Source organism: Saprolegnia diclina (genome assembly GCF_000281045.1).
Source record: "Saprolegnia diclina VS20 unplaced genomic scaffold supercont1.36, whole genome shotgun sequence".
NCBI lineage: Eukaryota > Oomycota > Saprolegniomycetes > Saprolegniales > Saprolegniaceae > Saprolegnia > Saprolegnia diclina.
Window position 1 is genome coordinate 307,842 of NW_008246103.1, and position 22,096 is coordinate 329,937.

The 22,096-nt window shown below is 59.3% G+C and overlaps 8 protein-coding genes across 9 annotated transcripts in view; 4 read left to right on the forward strand and 4 right to left on the reverse strand.

Moving 5' to 3' along the window:
- The window catches only part of SDRG_10605 (hypothetical protein), a gene marked incomplete at both ends in the record, with an annotated part of 2,011 nt that extends 989 nt beyond the window's left edge, over positions 1-1,022 (reverse strand). Inside the window, one exon of the mRNA XM_008616601.1 lies at positions 14-1,022. Coding sequence (XP_008614823.1) covers positions 14-1,022 — 1,009 coding nt within the window. The remainder of the gene's footprint in view (positions 1-13) is intronic.
- Positions 1,023-2,313: 1,291 nt separating this feature from the next.
- SDRG_10606 (hypothetical protein) lies at positions 2,314-4,292 on the reverse strand. Its single transcript, XM_008616602.1, has one exon. The coding sequence runs from the start codon at positions 4,270-4,272 to the stop codon at positions 2,359-2,361; it is 1,914 nt and encodes a 637-aa protein (XP_008614824.1). The 5' UTR covers positions 4,273-4,292; the 3' UTR covers positions 2,314-2,358.
- Positions 4,293-6,737: 2,445 nt separating this feature from the next.
- Positions 6,738-7,649, forward strand: SDRG_10607 (hypothetical protein). Its single transcript, XM_008616603.1, has 2 exons — positions 6,738-6,978; positions 7,029-7,649. Exons 1-2 carry the CDS (start codon positions 6,808-6,810, stop codon positions 7,521-7,523), a joined length of 666 nt encoding a protein of 221 aa, XP_008614825.1. The 5' UTR covers positions 6,738-6,807; the 3' UTR covers positions 7,524-7,649.
- A 1,488-nt stretch (positions 7,650-9,137) lies between these two features.
- SDRG_10608 lies at positions 9,138-11,019 on the forward strand (the record flags this gene model as incomplete). Of its 2 annotated transcripts, XM_008616605.1 has the most annotated exons (8): positions 9,138-9,407; positions 9,453-9,654; positions 9,696-9,888; positions 9,940-10,003; positions 10,052-10,169; positions 10,239-10,638; positions 10,687-10,940; positions 11,008-11,019. In XM_008616605.1, exons 1-8 carry the CDS (start codon positions 9,151-9,153, stop codon positions 11,017-11,019), a joined length of 1,500 nt encoding a protein of 499 aa, XP_008614827.1. In that variant the 5' UTR covers positions 9,138-9,150. The 2 variants fall into 2 exon arrangements, with proteins under 2 accessions (XP_008614827.1, XP_008614826.1); XM_008616604.1 differs by having other exon boundaries at positions 9,940-10,169.
- Positions 11,020-11,170: 151 nt separating this feature from the next.
- On the reverse strand, positions 11,171-12,182 carry SDRG_10609 (hypothetical protein). Its single transcript, XM_008616606.1, has 4 exons — positions 12,075-12,182; positions 11,841-12,028; positions 11,388-11,793; positions 11,171-11,343 (listed from the first exon to the last, which is right to left on the reverse strand). Exons 1-4 carry the CDS (start codon positions 12,123-12,125, stop codon positions 11,272-11,274), a joined length of 717 nt encoding a protein of 238 aa, XP_008614828.1. The 5' UTR covers positions 12,126-12,182; the 3' UTR covers positions 11,171-11,271.
- Positions 12,183-12,267: 85 nt separating this feature from the next.
- Positions 12,268-12,532, forward strand: SDRG_10610 (hypothetical protein; the record flags this gene model as incomplete). Its single annotated transcript, XM_008616607.1, has 2 exons — positions 12,268-12,379; positions 12,426-12,532. 2 exons carry the CDS (start codon positions 12,268-12,270, stop codon positions 12,530-12,532), a joined length of 219 nt encoding a protein of 72 aa, XP_008614829.1.
- Positions 12,533-12,564: 32 nt separating this feature from the next.
- SDRG_10611 (hypothetical protein) lies at positions 12,565-15,858 on the reverse strand (the record flags this gene model as incomplete). Its single annotated transcript, XM_008616608.1, has 10 exons — positions 12,565-12,687; positions 12,734-12,922; positions 12,971-13,321; positions 13,371-13,652; positions 13,699-13,857; positions 13,910-14,401; positions 14,462-14,947; positions 15,006-15,098; positions 15,150-15,374; positions 15,424-15,858. The coding sequence occupies 10 exons, from the start codon at positions 15,856-15,858 to the stop codon at positions 12,565-12,567; spliced, it is 2,835 nt and encodes a 944-aa protein (XP_008614830.1).
- Positions 15,859-16,409: 551 nt separating this feature from the next.
- Positions 16,410-22,089, forward strand: SDRG_10612 (hypothetical protein). The gene is made up of 2 exons (XM_008616609.1): positions 16,410-18,288; positions 18,337-22,089. The coding sequence occupies exons 1-2, from the start codon at positions 16,440-16,442 to the stop codon at positions 22,041-22,043; spliced, it is 5,556 nt and encodes a 1,851-aa protein (XP_008614831.1). The 5' UTR covers positions 16,410-16,439; the 3' UTR covers positions 22,044-22,089.
- The last annotated feature ends 7 nt before the right edge of the window (positions 22,090-22,096 follow it).

Genomic DNA, 22,096 nt, shown 5'->3' on the forward strand with positions numbered 1-22,096 from the left:
ACGTCGTGCGTACCGACACTGGTATCGACGTCGACGGCGCTCAAGACGGCGTCGGCGGCGATCTCTTTCTGAGGTACGTTCCACGACGACTGGAGCGGCGCCGGGGGCGACACAAACGGCTTGCCCAGCGGCGACCCCGGGTGGTCTGGGTCGTTCCATCGGTCCAAAAAATTGCCGAGAATATCGGTCGACGCTGGGCCATTGACGCGCGCGTGGACATCGACCCAGCCGTTAAAGTCGACTTGGATCTTGGCCGACGCGCGAAGGCTCGAGACGTTGTGGTGCTTGGTGTCCCAGCGATCGAGCGCTTGGTCGAGACCGCCGACGTACGCCGCGAGCTCGGTGCCGCGCGTGACGATCAAGCTCTTTTGATGGAGCGACCCGGACGGCCCGGGAATCCGGTTGTCGGTCATGAGCTGCACCGACGACGTGTTGGTCAACGGATGCGAGTTCATCCACGCAAAAATGTCGGTGACCTGGGCCAAGTCGATGAGGTTGGACCACACAAGGCCGTGCGCCTTGAGCTTGTTGGCTTCGATGGCCTTGCCCCACGTTGTCTTGAACGTTGCGGACGGGTCGATCTGCGGGATGTACGGAATGTCGTTGACCGACCAGCCCGTAAAGTACGCCGACGATGCCGACAAGACGTCCGTGTGCATCGACTCGAACGCCGCGCTCGTATCGGGGAAGACACGGACACGGTTCCCGGATGTGGACGGCGTGAGCGACGACCGCACGACGCCGCCACGGCTCTTGGTGAGCTCGTCCTCGGTCAAAAACCAAGCGTTCGAGTCTAAAATTGGCTGCGTCGGTGCGATCTCGGACCCGTTCGACGTCGTCGTGGCCTGGAGTGGCAGCGGCTGGCACCCCTTGCGCAACGAAAACTCGCAGAGATGGCACGGCCGACACATGCACCAGTTGTTGAGCGCGTTCATCATCGACGAATCCCGCGTGCAAGTGACCGACCCCGAGACGACCGTCGCCGCGGCGAACGCGCTGAGATAGCACCACACGTGAACCATGTTTCTTCAAGTCGAGAAAAAGTTGGATAGTGAGTTGGAGTTTGCTGTTGGGCCAATCTCACAGCGCACGCGACGTGCACGATGATGTGATCCATGCGTGCTCGTGTAGTATCCATGATTGCCTAGACCTACACCTGCAGCACTGCCACCGTCCATCCGGCGTGATGTGTAACTGCCCACATTAAAACAGATGTTGGTCATGATTGGACCGACTTTGGACGAGCATGCAGACTGCTCGACTCTGATTGGCGTTGGCCCGCACGCTCTCAACCGTCGCACGTGCCGAGACGCCAAAAGAAAGACAAGTTGGTATTGCGGATGCAAACAGAAAGGGTGGATCCGTGCTTCAAGTGCAGTGGCCGTTGATGGAGATCACGGTGCGTGTCGCTAGAAAGGGACCAGGCCGCATCGTGTTGCCTTGCTCTTGCAGATGTGAAAGGACTTAGCATCAACCATGATGCATGACGATGTATCTGTATTGATGAAGGTTCGAGCAGCACGCCAAAGCAACCTCCAGTACCACTGCGGCGATGCGTGGGCAGTGCCCGGGATCACTCGACGAGACACAACTCGCCCAGGCTATGCAAAGCAAAGAGGTGGAGAAGCAAAGGCGCACGCACGGCGCGTGTCAACTACACTGTACGATACAGTGCATTGCACCTGGGCGAGGATGTTGCCTCGTAGCGCGTTTTGCGTCGAGGTGCTGGGAATGCTACAGCAAGGGCACTCGCCACACTGTGTATCCACAAAGCACAACAATATACAGTGTTGCAATCGTCATCACAACATCCTGGCAGCGCGATTGGCATGGCGTAACTTGAACCTTCCAAGACGAGTGAGCCATCGTCCAGGTTGTGTCATGTCAACGGCGCCACTATGTACGCAGAGTTGGGCCGGTTCTACCACCAGTTAAAACTTCTGCAGTCACAACCTTTGCTTCAAGTTAGTTGGTATGAGACTAACAAACTATAACCTAATTCATTTATTTATATATATATGAACGTGTTCTGCGTTATCTTCATTATGACACCAAGACTTCGCATACGTAGCGCTACGCCTGAATGCGTGGGAGTTGGCACCAGCACTTGGTCGTTGGGAGTGAGCTGCGCACGGAGAGATCCATCCCGTGGGTAAACCTCATTCATTTACTTACTAAACGCTTCAAATCGAGAGTCGGTACATCGACGTCATTTGCTGCCGCTCGATCCCACGACTCGAACAATTCCGGCACCGCCGGTAGGACAGACGAGAGAATTTCGCATCGACACCTCCGACAGTCGAGTCGACGACGTGTGCATGTACAAAAGTGATTCATTTTTATAGTTGATAAGTTCACTCACCAATTCATGGACGATTCAAACGCCGCTTGTTCGTGGACCATGTAGTCGTCGAGGTCCGGGCAGTTGTAGATCGTGAGGCCCTTGGCCAAGCACGCACAAGTGACTTGCGTGACGCGGGCTTGGTTCGCGAGCCAGTCCGTGTTGCTGCAACCGACGTCGATCTCGCCATCTTCCAGCTTGGCGTTCGGGCACCGGCCATCGCCGTCAATGAGGTCCTTGTGAATATCCGTGTAGACGACCCAGAACGGCTTCTCGTAGATCAGGTACGGCTGGATCCACGCAGTCGGCGACGTCGCGTACGCCTCGAGCGCGTCGGCGGCGGCCAAAAACGACAGCTTGGCGAGGTCGACGGAAAAGCCAATCAGCTCGCTAAACTTGGCGATGCGGTAGTCCCGCGCATGCTTGGCGACCGTGATCGACCCGTCTTGGACAAGCGTCGTGTCGACGACATTGGCACCAATCTCAGCGTCCGACGTCATGCTGCGGACGTTCCAGTTGCTCGAGCCGACCGAGACGTAGACGTCGTCGACGATCATCGACTTGGAGTGCACGTAGATTCCAAGGTGCGGCCGCGGCACGTAGATCTGGACCTTGTTGGGAAACTTCTCGAGCAGCGGCGCGATCATGTCAAACTGGTACTTTTGGTACCCGACGGCGGCCTCGCTGCCTTCCGGCGTGACCGTGAAGATGACGAGGCGCTGGATACGCGGCAGGACCTTGAGCAGCTCGTCGAGGAGCTCGGGCACGTGGACAAAGTACTGGTCTTCAATGTAAATGTAGTTCTTGGCGTTCCGAATCGCCTTGATGCGGCCTGCGAGGATCGACGACTCGCCCTTCGGGGCAAACGACTTGTAGCCCTTGTACTTGCAGCTAAACGTGCGGAGGACCTGGACGTCGTGGGGACCGGCGGCCGTATCGATGGTCACGCTGTCAAGAATCGACGCCGGCGCAATCACGTCCCGGGGCACGTTCCACGATGCCTGGAGGGGCACGGGGGGGTTCACGAGCGGGGGCCCCCACGCGGCACTTGGGTGCGCGGGATCGTTCCACCGATCAAGAAAGTTGCCGAGGATGTCGACGGCACCGGGGCCGTCAATGCGCGCGTGGACATCGAGCCAGCCGTGGCTGCTCACATCGACATGCGCCGACGCGCGTAGCGCCGTCTCGTTGTGGTACTTGGTGTCCCATCGGTTGAGACCCGCGTCGAGGCCGCCGACGTACGACCAGAGGCGCTTGCCTTGCGTGAGTGAGAGCGTCTTTTGATGCAGTGAGCCTGTGATGGCGGGGACGCGGTCGTCGGTCATGAGCTGGACGTCGTCGGCCGGTAGCGAGTTCATCCACGCAAACATATCGGTGACGTTGCCAAGCTCGACGAGGTTTTCCCACACGAGACCGCGCACCTTGAGCTTGTGCTCGGCGATCGCTTTGCCCCACGTCGACTTGAAGGTGATGGACGGGTCGACCTGCGGCTTGTACTGGAGGTCGTGCATCGTCCAGCTCGTAAAGTACGCCGCGTTCGCGATCGTGACGTCGTCGTGCATGGCTGCAAATGCGCTGCTCGTGTCCGGGTAGACGTCGACGAGGTTGCCGGATGTCGCTGTCGCGAGCGACGTCCGGGACACACCGCCGCGGCTGCGCGTGAGCTCGGCTTCGGAGAGGAACCACGCAGTCGGGTCCGTAATCGGCTGCTTGGAGGGCATGTCCGACCCGTTCGAGAGCGAAATGGCGTTCGTCGCGATGGGCTGGCATCCTCTGAGAAGCGAAAACTCGCAGAGATGGCACGGTTGACACATGCACCAGTTGCCAACAGCGCTCTTGATGGAGGGATCGCGGGTGCAGGTGAGAGCACCAGCCGCGACCGCCGTGTGCAGCAAGAGACCCAGCGCTGTCGGTCGAGATACGATCACCATGATCACGCTCTGTGGTTTCAAAATGGAAAATGAAAAAGTGATTGGCGAGTTGTCGATTGGGAGGTGCACGGCACGAACGATTGCACTCGGTTCTCAACCCGCGAGGATGTGCAACACGATGGATCCTAGCGGTCGGAGCGTTCTCGGAAGGGTATCCCGTAGCGTGCGGCACGCAGTGATTGCGAAGATCGGCACTTGATGGACCAAAAACGGTCCGGGCTGCGTGGAGAACCAACAAAAGCGTCGCTTGGCGAGCGTCGCACCCTGTACGCACGGGTGCACCCATAGAACCGACGGTGCGTCCCACGTCTTACGAAACATCGGCACCCGTTCAGCGGTCTCGATCGCATCGATCGGTTCACTGCATTGCGTGCGACAGGCGCTGTAATGGACAACTTGTGCGTTTTGCGACATGTCGCAAATGAAATCCAGGTGGGGAACGTTCCAAGAAGAAAATGGACGCGTCGTCCACGCTGCGTGCGTGCGGCACGCCCGAGTTGGACAGGAGTCGCACCATGGTTGATGTCGATACTGTACTGTGTTTCATAGTACACTTGCGCCTGCTTGGATACGACCTCTTGCAGCATGAAGTAGGAAACAGCTTCTCCAAAGCGATCAAGGGCCTATCGAGTCGTGTACTGCCATGCTGTGATTGGAGCATAGTTTGTCCCTTGATGTGGCTGTGTTGCACGCATGCATCAACGTGCGAGTGCTCGCTAGGCGTGTGGTAGGAGCTAAAGTATGGTTTCACACAGCGTTGTAGGCACCTGAGAAAGTCGCATTCCAGTACACTGTTGGGAGCGAAGTCGCCGCAAGGGAGTCACGGAAAGTCGTTGGTCGGGCTTTGGTGGGTCTTGAGTGGGTCGCGGGCAGTCGCGAGGAAGTCACGAGTGGCGATTGAATAGTTTACGTGATGTAAATGCGAAACACGACCAGATATTCCCGTCCCCAAATTCTATTGCACTCTGATGGTTTTGGAGATTTCAAATGCACAACCACCAAGCATCCCGTCGCCAAGCGCTGTGATTGGTCCGTTGAATCGCGCGTTTTTGTTCCGCAAAGCACCAACGTGATGTATACACGGCACACATGATTGGTCCATGTCGGGTCTATCAGTCTACGACTATTAGGTTTAGCGCCAAGACAGACAATGTTCTGCAACCTGAAGCTAGGTTTCGTATCGAAAAGCCGCGGGGGAAAAACGAGCTTGCCGACACGCCGTTGCAGACAATCAAAGTTCAAGCCATTGAAGTCGTCTCTACAAAGGCGACCACGGTGTAGCCACTACTGGTGCAAGTTCTTTGAACGTCGGTTAAACGGTGCCGCTACGCTTGCAGCTCGGAGCACCTCCACGACGGTTCTGTTTCATGAATCTACCAGAGGTGATAGACGATCGCAACACGACATTGCAGTTTTGACGCACTCCCCACCAAGTGCTTTAGTGGGTAGACATTTCCTGCAATATCTAAGGCATCGTTCGTAGCTAGAATGTATTTTGCAGCACGCAGTTCATTGGCGCTACCGAACGGCCCTTCGTCGCTCTTGAAAATGGCGTCGTTGGATGGCTTTCCAGGCAAATATGGATGCTGGTGCGACGACACGCCTTGCGCCCTTGTCGTTCCGGCAACTGTAAGCTTAGCGCTCCCCACGTCTCGTCATCCAAAGAAGCGGATGACCAAGATGCCACACCAGTCGGCCCACATAGACGTGGCACCTGCTGAGCTGTCTTTGCAGCGGCAAAGGACCCTGCCATGCGATACACTGGCGCCATCGCGGCAGTGGGATGGCCTAGTACGGCAGGTACATTGCTACTACTTGAAGCAAGATGCGCCTCTGGTGGCGACTTGTGAAGGCGAAAAAGCAATGTCGTCGCCTTGCATGGCGCGTCATTGATTGCGATCATGGCGAAAACACTTGCTTTATGGTCGGACAGAGCCGTCCACCAGCGCATCACCGCATGCGCACCGTTCGTTGGCGTGTTCGAAGAACGAGGTGGTCAGTCGCTGGAAGCACCCAGACACGGCCACCGAACAGCAACGTCGAGATTGGAACTGCGCTCCTCTACTCGACCCATCTCCGTGGCCGCAGCTTCCTACTCGTACTGTACAGTCTGCAAGTCGCCTGCCGATCCAACCCACGTCGCACCTCGAACGATGCGGACAGGGCTCCTTCTTCACCCAGCACACACCTTGCGGCGCCGCCGATCATTTTTCCAGCGTGTGCTCGTGGCCACCGATTTCTGATGGTGCATCTTTGCACGGACGTCCGTCGAAGGTCGTCGCGCTGTTAGTAAGCCGCCGCCTCGACCCTCGCAGCTCATATACGTGTCAAGCGCGTGCAAGTTACTTTAGGAGATGGTGTCGTCGATGGCGCACCAAGCATCTAGGATACCGGCGGCGTCACGCTTGTTTGTGTGCTTGGTGGTCAGTCATATGGCGGGTCGGAACGGCTGGTCAGGTAACAAAAGTATGCACACTTGAGCTCCTTTCTCTGCCCCGATCTACGTGTGCACGGCTTGGCATTTCCGTATTTGCCATGGCGACCGCAGTCGACGCGACCATCAAGGAGCCAACGCGGAGCAACTACGTGCTGCCGCTCGAGTACGTCATGCACCCGACCAAATGGGTCGACGACGAGCAGCGCGACAGCTGCCGCGTGTGCTCGCGCAGCTTTAACCTCCTTCGCCGCAAGCACCACTGCCGCGTCGTACGCGTCAATATCATCCATGGTGCCAAGCTCATGTGTACGCCTTGTAGTGCGGCGACCTCGCCTGCTCCAACTGCCTTGTCCGAGAAGCTGTCGAGATGACGCTGCCCGGTAAAAACGACGTCAAGGTCTGCTTGCTGTGCATTATCGTGCTGGACGAGACCGCACCATGTCCGTCGTCGCGCAGTAATGCTTCGTCGTGCTCGTCGCTCTCGTCGTCGTCGACGTCGACTTCGATGACGAGCCGGAGTCACTCGGCGTCCTGCGATGTGCTCCTCGTCGACCGGCTTGCGAGCCCTCTTGAGTGGGTACCCAACCACTCGCGCCAATTCTGCCTCCTCTGCAAGGCGTCGTTCAATCCTTTTCGGCGCAAGCACCACTGCCGCGTGTGCGGAGAACTTGTCTGCAGTCAGTGTTTGATTCGCATGCCGGTCGCCCTCCCGCGCCAAATCACGGGCAAAACGACCACAAAGGCATGCGTCACCTGTGTCATGGACCACGTTGAACGCACACCCGTCGGTCGGTCAGGCCCGCGCTTCTATTGAGCGCGCCAGTATCGTATCGAACTCCATCCCTATTTTATAACCGCTGCAACGAGAGGTATTTATGTAACTGGTCAAGTGTTGATTCTTGTCCAGAGAGCACCTCGAGAGGCTCGACACGAAGATGACACACCTTCGTTGCTTGTCCGCTTAGATGGTTTTGTCCAACCTCTCTCATTGGTTTCCCACCTGAGGCTAGGGTTTTCCCTCCACTCGGAGGTTTTGCCCACCTCTCTAATAGTTTGTATGTTGTTGTGTCTGGGTTGTAGTGAAGCCATGCCCGGCCAATGCAAGCGTATGTCGCTGGAGAGTTATGACTCCAGGAAGCGAGTAGCCTAGAGTCTGGGAGTCTGTGTGTGGTGTAGATAGGATTGGGCTCGGTGCCATATACAGATGATGTCAGGTAGCGACCGTTGACGGTTGTGACCCTTCATGGAACCTCTTGACGATGGTCCCATCCGGCACAGCCTATCGTTCTTATCGTTCTATCCACAACGCTGGCCTCCATAGTCTCAGTTCTGAATCTGTCTTCGTGGCGTAATGCAATACAACTGCCTGCTTCATGGGAAATGGCTCTCCCCTCGCTGCGTTGTTTGCGTTGCACTGCGGAAGCCACCACAATGTCCCGTAATGTCCTGAATACAATCCGGGTCATTGGTCGTGGGGACCCCACGGTCGCTTACTTCTGTTTTGGTTCCGTTCTGGCTTGCTCCCCGTGTGCCCCCTCTTCTTCTTCTTCCTCTTCTTAGCTTCGTTCCTCTGCTTTGTGCTTCGCTGTCCCAAGTGTCAGCTTGACAACTCTTAAAGGAGGCACAAGAATGTGCACACAAACACACGCAATATGTGTTCAATTGCGGTCTAGTCGTTGTGAATGTGTTGACCAGCTCCCGAGTTAAGGACCATCCCAATCGAGCAATTTTTCGCGCCAACGTTCGGGCAGCTCAAATGGAAATGTCAACGTAGAGTCATCGTCAAAACACAGGGGCAGAAGAGCGAATAATACATTAATACCAACAGCTTGCAGAGCGTCGGTTCCCGATTCGATTAAATATGGCTATTTATAGTAGATATGGCGCACGCCATATATAATAAAATAGGTCGTAGCGATGGCTGTACGCCTTGTCTGACGATGCGACAAAGCACTTTGAGCTCGCACAAGTGTGCTCTATCAATGGGCGTAGTTTGAGCGACGTCATTTTTCAACCGGCGGATCGACTTTGGTGAGTCGCTGCGGCAACGATTCAGATCCATTTCGGACTTTGCCGAATTTAGGAAATGAGTCATTACGCATGTCGCAGATACGCCCTTCGTCGGGCTTCCTTCGCGGCCAACCGCCGTCTTTACGTCTCGTGTTCCCAACTCCAAGCACGTAAAACGCACTGCATTGCTGCTGTGAGCCATGCTGGCGATGCAGCCACCCTCGGCATCGTCGCATGCTGTTGAAATCTTCAGTGCGATCCGCCCGAAATTGAAATTCGGCCTTGAAGATCCTAGTCTGAGGACAAAACCAGGCTTTTTCACTGAGTCATCCGCATGTCCCAGAAAAAGGCCTTGGCTCGTCGGCGCTGATTGGCTCGTCGAAATAGCTGCCGCTGATTAGGTAACAGTACCCAAACGGCCGGACGCTGGCATGAGCCCGAAGCTGGACCTCCGCGAGCTGCGATCGCCGCCCCGCCTGCAGCTCGGCCGCTCGCAGCGGTCGCTCTCGACCAGCAACCTCTGGGTCTCGTCGCCGATCCCAACGACCAGCGACGCGCTCTCGATGCAGCCGCCGCCGCTCGTGCTCTCGCCGCCGACGCGCCCGGGCTCGTATACCATCGATCGCCGCGTGCTCTTCTGCATTAGCTGCGTGCTCACGACGTTGTGCTCGGGCGGCCTCATCCTCGGGTGCGTTTCTTGCATGCGGCGCATCGATCTCACAAGGTACTTAAGGTTTGGCCCATTTTACACGACGCTCGTGGCCGAGCAGCAGTGGCACGAGCTCTGCGACTCGCCAGGCGTGTGCCCCGAGCAAGAGATTCGCCTCCAGTACACCTACTCGACAAGCTTCCTCCTTTTAAGCGCCGCCAACGTTGTCTTTGGGCTCAGCATCGACATCATCGGCCCACGCGTCTCGGCGCTGCTCGGCCTCTTGGTAATACCACCTTTCGACATGTATATTGATGAGTGCTATAGCTCGCGATGCTTGGCAATGTACTCGTCTCTGTCGGCGACTCGAGCGTTCTCAATGGCGCCGGCATCATCGTTGGGTATGGCCTCATTGGCATGGGCGGCATGGGCCTCTTCCTCTCGTCGTTTCAAGTAATCAACCTCTTTGACGCCCAAGGCATTCCGTGCAGCATCATGTCGAGCATCTTCAACATCTCTGGTACCTTCTTTTCCTTGGTATCGGAGCGTTCAACTACATTTTTCATCGTAGCTTATGTCTACATGCTCCTTAAACTGCCAGGGATGACGCGCCACCACTTTTTCGAAGGTTACGCGTACGTCCACAACACGCTGTACAACATGTACATAATTGTCATGTCTAGCATCCTCGTCGCAATTTGCTTTTGCGTCTGCTTTCTTATTTATCCAGCGAAGAACATCCACTCGGCCAAAGAACGCGTGCGGGTGCCGGGTGTGAGCTGCTACATTCCTCGTCCGCGGGTATATTGTCTCTCCATGTTGGCTCAACTACGGTGAAGTCTCATAATATGACACTATCGCGTGACATAGAAGCCGACGCTACTCTTTGAGGGACTCCAGCGCACGCTTCAAAGCGGGGATCTCTGGCACTTTGCCTTCTTTTTTGGATGGCTCTCGCTCGTTTTTTCATTTACGGGCGGCGCGATTCCCAGCATGATCGCCAAGACGGCCGGGACGGATGTCGCCAAGGCCGATGTCTACATCAACTATGTCTTCCCGCTTGTCTCCAACAGCACGTTCCTCTTTGCCCCGATCGTCGGCCACTGCATTGACACTGTCGGGTTTCGCCGCGTCTTTGGTGGATGTCTGCTCCTCACGCAGCTCTTTCTCTTGACGTTGCTTGTCCCGGTGCTTGAAGTCCAGCTCCTCGGCTTTCTCTTCATGTCGATTGCGCAGTCGAGTCTCTACAGCCTCCAATTCGCCTACATCAGTACGTCTTTCTTCGCTCTTTGACCTGCGACAACGAGCTCTATTGTAGTGATTTGCTATCCCACACGGCTCTACGGAACGCTCCAGGCGTTCATTACGGCCGCCAGCTTTCTTCTTTGCTCGCTCAACTACGGCATCAACACGATCGCGCAGACGTACCTCGGCGGCGACTACACGTGCATTTTGCTCTTCCTCGGCGCGCCCACCGTCCTCCTGTATGCGTGCCAGCACTTCGTTCGCGAAAATATCGAAGACGAAGAGTGCCATTTGGTCTACGAAGATGACGCCATGTCCCCCCTCCCCGTCTATATATATATATAAACGTGTTCCGCGTTATCTTCATTATGACACAAAGACTTCGCATACGTAGCGCTACGCCTGAATGCGTGGGAGTTGGCACCAGCACTTGGTCGTTGGGAGTGAGCTGCGCACGGAGAGATCCATCCCCGTCTAGTATCCCTAATCATTATCTCCACGAACCGCTAAAGTGTGCACTGTGTGGTCCTAACAGCGCCCCGAACGCAGCATGCGTCCGCAGCCCGAAGCGACGTGTTAGCTCTGCAAGGGCTACTACATGCTAGAGATGCGAGAACAATGTATGGCCAAAGGGCTGTCCATGACACATTGGCTGTGGTTAGGTTGTCTTGGACGGGATATCTTGTCGTTCAGAAGAGAGCACCGAGGCGGCGGACCGTGCCCGCAAAAACTAGGCAAATATGTCGTATGGAGTATGCACATTACGCCAAGTACCTCGATGCGTTCGCGAAGAGCGTCCTTTGCCCACAGAAGCTCGTCCTGAATATGTTTCGGGTCCATTTGCAATAAGGCATGGACAGTCCAACGCGACTCGCTTTGGGTCCATTGCTCTCGGTCAAGATGTGCAATGCTCGCGGGTTGTGGTGCATGGACGAGGTGCACAGGCGTGCTCTCGATGGCCGGCTCTTCTCTGTGGACACGGACGATGGTGCTGGTCATTGCCGACACGGCCGAGGCTGTATACGGCGCCACCTTGATCAGCTGCATCGGTGGCTCGACGAGCAACTCAGCTGCAAGCGCTTTCGGTCGCAATACCTCTACCATTGGCTCTCGTGGTGGCGCGGTGGCCTTTACGTCGTCCAGAGACTCGATCGCTTGCGTGGTCGCTCGGACAGGCGGCCTACCATCGAGACATCAAGCAACACATCACGACGCTGGATAGCATACGACGTGACGAGGCCAGCTGTGAAGCGCGGGTAGCAAAGGCGCGTCGACGGCCATGCAATTGTCGTGGCGTCGCACTGCAGTAAGAGGTGTGTCAAGCTGTCCGTCTCGAGCTCGCGCACGATCTGGGCGAATGCATCGCGCACGTCGTGCAGAAGAAGCCGCCGCACGCGCCAACCCCGGTACGCCGCCTACTAGCACGCGCTAGTCAAGTGCCATCGCAGCGCCGGGTCGTACTTGGATCTTGATGCAGTGGGTCTCGGCACCGATCGGTCGGCGCTGCAGCATGTTGCGATCGGCGTGCGACGACTTGATTGGCTTAAATGCGTGGTCTCAGCCAATGGCATCGCACAAAAATAGAATAAAAGACCAACCAAACGGAGCCAATAACAGGCCAATGGCCTTGCACCATTTTTGAACGAACGTTGGGATGGCCCCGGTCGTGCCCAAGGCGTCGCTCACGCCGCTCCTCAAGAAGCTCGTGCCCGCGTGCTTTGTCATTGGCATGGGCATGGAGGTCTTCATGGTCAAGACGGGCTTCTGTATGTCACGCCTTCCATCGGCATGCCGGCTCACGCCACGTATTAGATGACATTGTTGCTCGCAACGAAGCCGAGATCCGCGCCATCAAGCGCGCCGAGCGCGACGAGTACCTGCGGCGCAAGGCCCAAGACGAAGCGACAACCACTGCTTAAGCATCCTGTGTATCGATCTGCTGCATGTCTTTCTACATATCGGTGCGAAAGGACGCAAAGGCCGAGTGCAGGCGATGCAGCTGCTCCTCGAGCGACGCGTTCTTGGACTGCAGCACGTAGGCTTCGGCCAGCGCTTGCGAGTCCAGTCGCGGTGTCTACATTTCTACGTTGGCCAACCTGTTCGCATTTCCTCGTACGAACCTTGGTGGTGGGTGGCGGTGGCTTGGCGTGTAGCCGCTGCAGTTCGTGGGGCGTGAGCTTCTTGCGCAAGCTGGCCGCAACGGTAGCGCGCCGGTCTTCTTCGGGTGCTGGGGCTAAGACTATTGGGGTCTCGGGTCGATGCGAGCCCCACGCATCGGCACGCGCGCCGGAAAGCTGCATCTTGAGCGTCTGGTAATTGCAATAGGTTGGACACCAGTATTGGACGACTGAACTTGCCTGGTTCTCGTCTTGGGTCTGTGCGAGGTCTCGCTGAAGTTCACGCACGAGCGAGAGCGAGGGCTCGGCGTAGTCGACGCTCTCACAGTGCTGCAAGAGTGACTGCTTGAGCGCCACCGTCGACGACGCCTTCACCTCGGCTTCCACGAGAGCATCGATGGCCGTCGGAAGGCTGCGTACGACCTCGAGGGCGTCGTGTGGCGGCGGTGTCAAAGCCGGGAGCCGCGGCTTGAGCACGATGTACATGTCCCAAATCGCATTTTGAAGCGAATGGACATGAGTCTTTGTCGTCTCGAGCTGTCCGCGCTTCTCGTGCAGGGTCGCCGACGTGGTTTCCAGCGACGCCTCGATCTATCAATGTTTCAAATTGATACCATGGACGACAAATCGATACAAAAACCTCGTGCAGACGCGACGTTAGCGTGCCCAGCGAAGCCTCGAGGTCGATCTTCTCGACGCGAAGACGGTCCGCCGTCGCACTCAGTGCGTCGTGCGCGGCGCGGGCTTCGTCGACGTCACACTGCGCCGTTGCGAGCGCCGCCCGCAGCTGCTCGAGGGCGCTTCGCGCTTCGTCTCGCTCGCGTGTGATGGCAGCGGTGCTGGCCGACGCTGCCGCCACGCGCTCGGCCATGTCTGCGACTTGCTCTCTCAGGCAATGCAGCTCTTCCTCTTGCACGTGCTTCTACGACCACCAAATTTAGTCGAGAAAGGACCTCAATGGCGGGTACCTGCGTCGCGTCCGTCTCGACCTGCAGACGTAGCTGCACCAATGCATCTTGGCTCTCGTTGAGTTGGTCTTGGAGTTCATTTGATCGTGCGCTCGTTTCAGCCACAAGCGCATCGGCGACGCTGAGACGCTGCTCGATCTCGACCAGGCGACGGTGCTTCTACGCTCCATGGCATGCGCTAGGGTGGGCCAGGAAGGATGACGTGTGGTACCTGTTGACAGTCGTCGTGGAGCTGTGCGTTCCACGTCTGCATCATGCCGAGCTCGTTCTGCATCAAAGTGGCTGACGCGTCAAACGCATCGCGGGCCGCTACGAGGTTGAACTTCTCCCGTGCCCACGACGCTTCCATCTGGGCGACGTGCGAGACAACATTGGAGACGCTATTGTAGATCTCGTGCAGATAGGCCGCGAGCTTGGGTAGGCGCTCGAGAAAAGGTGGCGGCAACCGACGCTGTTCGAGTAGCGCGACGCGGCCGACCAGATCCCCAACAAGAAACCACTCGAGAAACGAGCCGTGGCTGCCCGCGGACGACGAGACGTCAAGCCGTGGCGCGTGCGACACAAACTGGTCGATCGTGTGCAAATCAGTGCGGAGCTTGCGCGCGGTCTCGGTGACATCCGCGTACCCCTTGCGCACGGCCGAGAGGTCCCCAAAGGACGCTTCAAACGCACGCATCTCATCGAGTTCGGTCTGCAGCGCGGTCTACACCAGATGCATATGGTCAGCGCACTCGAAGTAGACAACATGAATGAGCCACGCTACCTTGGCCGCTTGGAGCGTTTGGTACGACTGGCGCAGCGCTGCGACGTCATCTCGGAGGGTGGCATTGTCCTGTTCCAGGTAAGCTACACTCTCATGCAGCCGCGCACTGCGACGGTCCGTGTCGTCTTTGGCGGCGATGGCCGACTGAAGCTCCGCGCGGAGGTCGTGCAAGGACTGTTGCGCGCTGCGTTCGCGCGTCTGCGCCTCGCTGATGCTCTGGAGCAACTCGTCTTGAAGCGCCTTGAGCTCGTGCAAAGTATTCGCTTGGCCGTCCGCTGCGGCTTCAAACGCTGCAAGCCGCGCTTCGTTATCCTTGTTTGTTTGTTCGACCGCGGTGCGCGCATGCGAGGCTACAGCCAAGGCGGCTTGCGTCGCGTCGTAGTCGGTCAAGAGCGCGTTGTACTGGTCGGCGACCTTGCGCAATTCGGCCTGTGACGCGGCGAGGTCCTCACGCAGCTTGGTCACTTGCTGGCTAAGCTCGGCAGTCTACACCGCCTCCGTGACTAGGAAATCGCAAAGATCGTGGTTAGGGTTGACGTAGTACGTGGGAGGCCATGGTCTTCTGCTTGTCGGAGAGCGAGTGTGCATAGTCCATGATCGCATCGCTTTGCTCTTTGGCATTTGGCGCCTCGGGGCCCTAGTTGCTCGTTATATGATATAAGAAGTGATAGCAGCCGAATACTCGTACCGACTGCAAGCGTTCGAGCTCACTAATACGGGCATCCTTGAGCTTCAGCGCTTCATCTTGGGTCGACGTTGTGTGCCGGAGCTCGGCGAGAACGAGGAGCAGCTCGGCGTGGCCGCTAATGTTGAGCTCGTCGGCCTTGATGCGCACAGCATCTTCGAGGATTCGAATGTAGTTGCGCTGGTCCGGGTCGTCCGAGGCCTCGGAGGACGAAGCCACCGACTTGGCCTACACGACCACATATCAGCAACGAGGTCGCCCAACGCTCAAAGGAGACCGGCGAATATGGTGCTGGCGTCGTAGGCGAAGATGAAGTGTTGTTGAATGTCGATTTGAGATCCTTGATGCGCCGCAGCGCGGCTTCGCACCGCTTTTGCTCGCGCTCAAACTTGAGCTTCCACTCGTCGGCCTCGGCCTCCTTCGACTTGATGCGCTGGCGCTCGCCTTGCACAATAACCTGCCCGCTCATCTTGGCGCTGCGCAGCTTCTCGATGAGCTTGTCCTTGGTTGCAAGCTCTTCGTGGAGCTCGCTGAGCTCTTTGGCCTGCTTGCGGATCTTGGTGATGAGCGCGGTCGTGCTGGTCGCGAGTGGCGGTGCCTTGGCCGGCGCCCGCTTGCTTGGCCGCGGCAGCTCGGGCTCATACTCGTACGCTCCAGCGGCAAAGTCGCGCTCCGAGCCCGATGGCGACCGCAGCGCTGTGCCAAAGGGCATGATTGCTCGACTGCGCCAAGAAGGCCGGCGCCCCTTCGCGGTATCTACTGCAACGTGGCATATGCCGCAAACAAAATGCCGAATGCAAGAACAACCGGCGCGTGGAACCGGTTCGAGACGGTTACAAACGTCCACCACCGCCAAACCGCATGGCCAAACCGGTTGGCGCTCTGCACCCGGACCCAGCGCAAACTTGGAATGCTGCCCGCTCGTCGTGACGCCGGCATCGTCGACTGTTGGTCGTCGTCATCGTTCTCAAAGCTTCCGTAGAGTCCAAGTCCACGGCAGGCTCCCCAAAATGCGTTTGGTTGGGTAATTTGGCCCTCGCCGCGTTTCGCCCTGCAATTGCGCGGCGATATACGTAGGGATGGATAAACGCACCCAGCAATTCGCTACGCCCACCACTGCGGCCCTGCAGCACCCTTGTATGCAGCGTGCAGCGTCTTTGCGAGCAAAGGCGTTGGCATCTCCAAACTCAAACTCAAAGATCGCGAAACCGATGCAATCCAGTGGTGGCTTTTCAGCCAGTTGTTTCGACCAATCAGCGTCGTTTCAGTTTGCGGCAAGCTGCTCACAACGCCATGGTGCGCAAGAAGAAGAAGTCGCTGAACACGCTCGTCAAGGCGAATGGCCTCGCGACCGCCGACGCGCCGCTGCCCGCCGACATCCGCTCGATCCTGCTGCCGTCGCCGGTCGCCGTCTCGCTCCATACCGGTGCCAACGCGACGCTCGACCTCGACCTCGGCGCGCTGACGCACAACCTGCTCCATGCGCCCGACTCGTACGCGCAGCTCAAGGCGCTGCAGCTCTTCCGCTCGCACCTCAAGCTTGTCGTCGCCGCCGCACCCGCGATCCGCGAGCTCGACGCCGTCGCCCAAGCCGACCTCTGGTCGTTTGCGTCCACCGCGCTGCGCTTTGCCTTTCGCCTGTACATTGCCAAGCCGGTGCGGCTCATGCGCAAGACGATCCTCCCGATTCTCGATGCGCTGCTCTCGTACGATGCGGCGTTCCCGCACCTCGCGTCGCCGTCGCTCTCGGATGTCCTCGCGGACGAAGTCGAGTCGTTTCTTCAGGTCGCGACGGCCACCGATGCGGACGCGACCTCGGAGGCGCTCGACGTCATCGACCAGCTGCTCGGCCTCGCCGAGTGCCCGCACATTGCCGAGATGCTCTGGCTGCTGCACCCGCTCGGGCACCCGGGTCTCGCGTCGCTGCTCGCCTTTTGCGCGACGCAGCTGCGCGTGCTCTCGGCGCCCATTGCAGCGTACGCCGCGACGACCACGACCGATGACGACGACGACGTCATGCAGTCGTCCGAAGTCATCCACGCGTCGGAGCGTTGCCAAAACCTTCTCAAGACGCTCATTTTGCTCGCGTCCGTGCAGCAAAAGACCGCCACGCGCGTCGTGCTCTTTTCGACGACGACGGCGATCGGGTCGCCGCGGTCGCTGCATGCGACGCTCGAGGCCATGGTGCAGCAGTGCGTCATTGTGCTCAACTCGCCCGTCGTCGCCAAGGACCTCCTCACCCAAGTCGGTCTCGTGACTGCGCTTCTCCTCAAGCTGCACTACCACGGCAACGACTTTGCCGGCGACATGCTCGCATGGGTGTTTCCGTCGTCGGCCGGCGTCACCGGCTGGCTCCGGTGCCTCGACCTCTCGGCGTTCACGCCTCTCTCGCGCCTCGCCTTGTACCGCGGTCTCTTCAACGCGATCGACGACGCTGCCTTCCAACGCCCGTTCCGATCCTCGAACGTCCTGCAAGTGGCATTTGACACGGTGCTACGCTCGTGCGTCGGTGCGCCGACGCTCAACACGCGTCTGTATGCCTTCCAGGTGCTCGAGATGTTCCTGCGGCGTACGATTGCGCTGGCGCAGCGCACGTCCGCCGATGTGCTCACACCCGCCTCGGTGCTCAACGTTCTCGACGTCGTCTTGCTCAACTGGGAGCATCCGTCGAAGCGCATCAACCAGTTTATGACGCCAATGTTCACGCACCTCGTTGCACTCCTCGACCTCAAGGCGTCGGCCGGTTTGGACAAGTGGACAGCGATCATTACGCGGGTGCTGGCCCAACCAGAAGAGAGTCGGTCGCGGTACCTGGCAACGACGGTCCTCCTCCCCAAGGTGACGGCAAAGGGTCTTCTCGCGTCGCATCAAGGCTTCCTTGCGTCCGTGCTCGTGGCCGTCGCCAACAAGGACGTCTCGGCGGCGGCTGCCTGTCTCTTTGTCCAAGTCGTCGACGATCTCAAGTGCACGACGGAAGATGCTGCTATGTGGGCCGGTCTGTGGGTGCCGTACCTTGTGCACGCGCTCTTGTCGAATGACGCGGGCAGCCGCCTCCGCGTCGCCACGTATGTGCTCCCAATCTTGATCAAATCAGACGCGGCCAGTGTACCGCCGCTCCTTGCCGCTCTCCGCGCGCAGCCAGGTACCGTCCATGTACCTTCTTCATGGACTTCTTATGCGACTTGCGTAGCGTCCGACACGCGGCTCTGGTCGATGCTGGAGCTCGTCAAGTGTGCGCGCAAGTCGGTGGCGTCGCCGCCGACGCTGACGCTCGACGAAGTCCACGTTGGGCTTGTGCACGCCGACGGCGAGATTCGCATGGCAGCGTACGACATGGTGTGTGCAAGCCTCAAGACGACCGCGCTGCCGTCGCCCTCGGACCTGCAGCTCGTCCAGCTGTTCTTCATCGCCAGCGCCAAGTCGATTGCGCCGTCGCTTCGCATGAAGTCGATCATTGGCCTGAAAGCAATGCTGCTCCGGATCCGCGACGGCATGCGCAAGAGCTGCCGCCGGGACGCCGCAACAACGGATGACGTGGCGCACCAGTTTCCGCGCTGGGTCGCGGACCTCGTCGTTGCGTGCGTCTACCCCGGCGCGACGCCGCAGCGAGTGACGATGGGCCTCGAGATCCTCCAGCTGTACTTGCAGATCTTTGACGGCACGCCGTTCTTGTTTCCGGCGGTCACCAAGGCCCTCTTCAACGCGCTCATTAGCTCGTGGGACAAGGTGCGTGCGCTTGCGTACTCGATTCTCGAGACGTTTCCGTCGCCGCTGCCCGGCTACGACGACGCGGTGAACCTCCAGTCGCTGTACCGATGGGCGCTCACGCTCGCGAGCAGCCCGCGCCAGCGCGAGACGGACGCCGGCGCGCTCTTCCTCCGGCTGTTGGCCAAGCAGAGCGCGCTTCTCGTGCAATTTGGTATTGTGCCCAAGTCGCAGATTGTGGGCGCGTCGGTGCAGCAAGCCTTGGTCGACCACCTCGTGAGCATCCTCGCGTCGCGTCTTGCCGTCGTGCGTGCGAACGCGGACGTGTCGGAGCCGCCACTCATCCACGGCCTCTTGCTCTCGATCCGGTTCTTGCTCGACGACGCGCAAGTGACGCTGCCGACGTGGCAGACGACGCTGTCGGCGACATTCGAGTGCCTCTGGGAAAGCATGCAACTCGCACTGAGCGTCGTTGGTGACGCGACGTCGGGCATTGGCGCTGCGTCGCTCGATGACACGTTTGACGTGGCCAACGAAGTCCTTACGTCCGAGCAGCTGCGCGCAAAAGCCGTCGACTCGCGTGGCCATGTGGTCCTCGATGAAGACGACACGGACCCAGACACGGAGCAGCGCGCGGTGGTCGGTAGCTGGCTTGCGGCGCGCGAAGCCGGTGCGGCTATGGACACGCTCGTGCGGCTGGCGCTGCCGCTGGCGACGGTCACCGACGACGCGCTCCTCACGTCGTTGCACAAGGCCGGCGCGACGTTGCTCAACGCGCTCTTTGAGCTCAAGCATGGCGGTGCGGTCGCGACTGTCTCGGTGGCATTCGAAGGCATTTGCCGATCGCTGCTGCACCACAGCGAGCGCCACCGCCACCTCGGCACGTGGCCGGCCAAGTGGTGCGACACGCTGCTGTCGCGTCTCGAGCACGCGGAGCAGGCGTTCATTTTGCGCCGCTCGGCGGGCTTTGCGAGCTCGTTTGTTGCGCTGCTTCGGTCTGAGCCCCGCAACGCGGCTGCGACGATGCTGCCCAAGGTGCTCAGCGTGCTTCTCCGTCTCGGTGGCCGCGCAAACGCCATCGACAAGTCGCGTGTCCATGCGCTCAACATTCTCAAGCTCCTCGCGCAAGATGCTGTGCTTGCTGAAGACATGGCCGCGCACGTGCCGTCGATGCTCCGCCTCGCGATCGATGGCTTTGAGAGCACGTCGTGGGCCGTCCGGAACTCGTCGATGATGCTCTTTGCGGCCGCGACCCAGCGCGCGATCGGCGACAAGCAGGTGGCCGACGGCGCGGCGCCCAACGGTGTCTCGTCGACCGACGTCTTTTCGCGCTGCACGGGCGTCGACACGTTCCTGGCCGACCACGTCGGGGCGATGACCAACTCGGCGCTATACCCGCTTCTGCTCTTGATGAGCCGCCTCCGGCCGGGCGACGGGGCGACCACGAGCGTCCTTCCGCTCTCGACCTTTGTGCCCATGGTGACGGCGTGCGCGTCACAATCGCACATCTTTCACCGACGCATTGCCGCCCATGCGCTCGCTGCGATTGTCCGGACGCAGGACATTGCCGATGTGATTGCATCGCTCTTGCCGTCGCTAACGCAGTGGATCCCGCGCCGAACGTCGCACAATGCGATGCACGGCACCTTGCTGCAGCTGCTCGCGCTGCTCGACCGTGCGGCCGACGACAAGGCCAAGAAGCTCGTGTCGGCGTCGGCGTTTGCGGCGCTTCTGGCGCCGATCGTGGAAGCGTGCACGGCGCTGCTGCCCTCTGCGCTCGCGCTCAAGTGCATGACCAACAAGGGCACGTTCTTGCAGCTCGTCTCCAGTGTGCTGCAGCATGCGCCGGACGCAAAGCTGACGCAAAGCATGTGGGATGCGTGCATAGTGCTGTACAAGGACGACGTGCCCCGCCACCGGAGCCCGGGCCTCGATATCGTCCACCAAGCAGTGGCTGCGTTTGTCGTCAGCTACGTTGTCGCACACCCCGTGCATGCCGATGTCGTGCGCGCCGGCCTCCGTAGCTCCGTGTTTGAGCTCCGGCGGTCGACAACGACCGCGTGTGCGGCCCAAGCGACGGCGATGGCGCCACTGTCTCTTGTCGCAACTCTTGCCGCGCAAGTCGTGGTCGAAACACACCCGCCGACGCTGGGCCGCCAGTTGCAACTGCTGGTGACGCTCGCACCGTCATCGTTGGAGGTCTGGACGCACGTGTCGCCCGCGCTCCCCACGTTGCTCGAGCTCAGTGTCCACGCGGTCGACGCCACGTCCAAGGCTGCCGCGCTCCAGGTGCTCGCGCTCTTGCATGCGACGGCGACGGTGTCGGCGCCGCCGGCACTCGCCGAGACGCTCGTGTGTCAAATTCAAGTGCTCAGCGACGAGCTGCAGCCGCTGGTCGTTCGTCTGGCGGCGGCGCGCAGCTTGCATCTGAGCAAGCTTTTGGCGCAGCAGTCGAACGCCAACTTGGTCGTCGACGGCTGGCTCGCAGCGCTCGTCTTGCTCCAGGACGACGAAGCCTGTGTGCGTGAGGCCATCCGCGCGACGGTCGCACCCTTGGTCACGTCGGCGCACGCGGCGCCGTCCGACATGATGGTGCTGCCGTATGCTGTCGCCTACTTGGCCCAAACATTTGGCCACGTCGGGCGTCTCCAAGAGGCCATTGCGAGCTACTTGACGACGTACACGGCGCTCTATCCGCGCCTCGACGAGTGCATCAGCGCGTCCGACGGCCACGCGTACAACGTACTCTGCGACAAGATTTTTGAGGCTGAGAGCGGCAACTACTTCAAGGAGCACGAGCTGCTCGTGCAGCTTTTCGCCCAGCACTTTGTGCGCACGGGCAAGGTCCGTCTCCCGACTGTGGTGGCCGATCTCGAAACGTGTCTGCGTCGCTGGGCGGCCGCGAACGCGCTGCACCAGCAGGCGTGGGTCGGTGGCACGACCTTCTTTCCCGACGTCTTCCCGCTCTTCCATAACGCGCTCCTTGTCGTCATTGCCCAAGTGCACGCGATGAACGAGACGGCGTGTGAGGGGCTGCAAGCACTGGCGCGCAACGTGCTCGGGTCCGAGACGCACAACATGCACCCGCTCTTGTGCCAAGCGCTCACGGCGTTGGCGACCGGGGATCCGTCCTTGGCGCCACTGCTCTTCCTGACGCCGTCCTGGGCGAGCAAGCACCAGATTGTGGCGTAGTTACTGCCGTTTACACGAAAGGAATACATGCTTTTTCATCGCCTTATCATCTT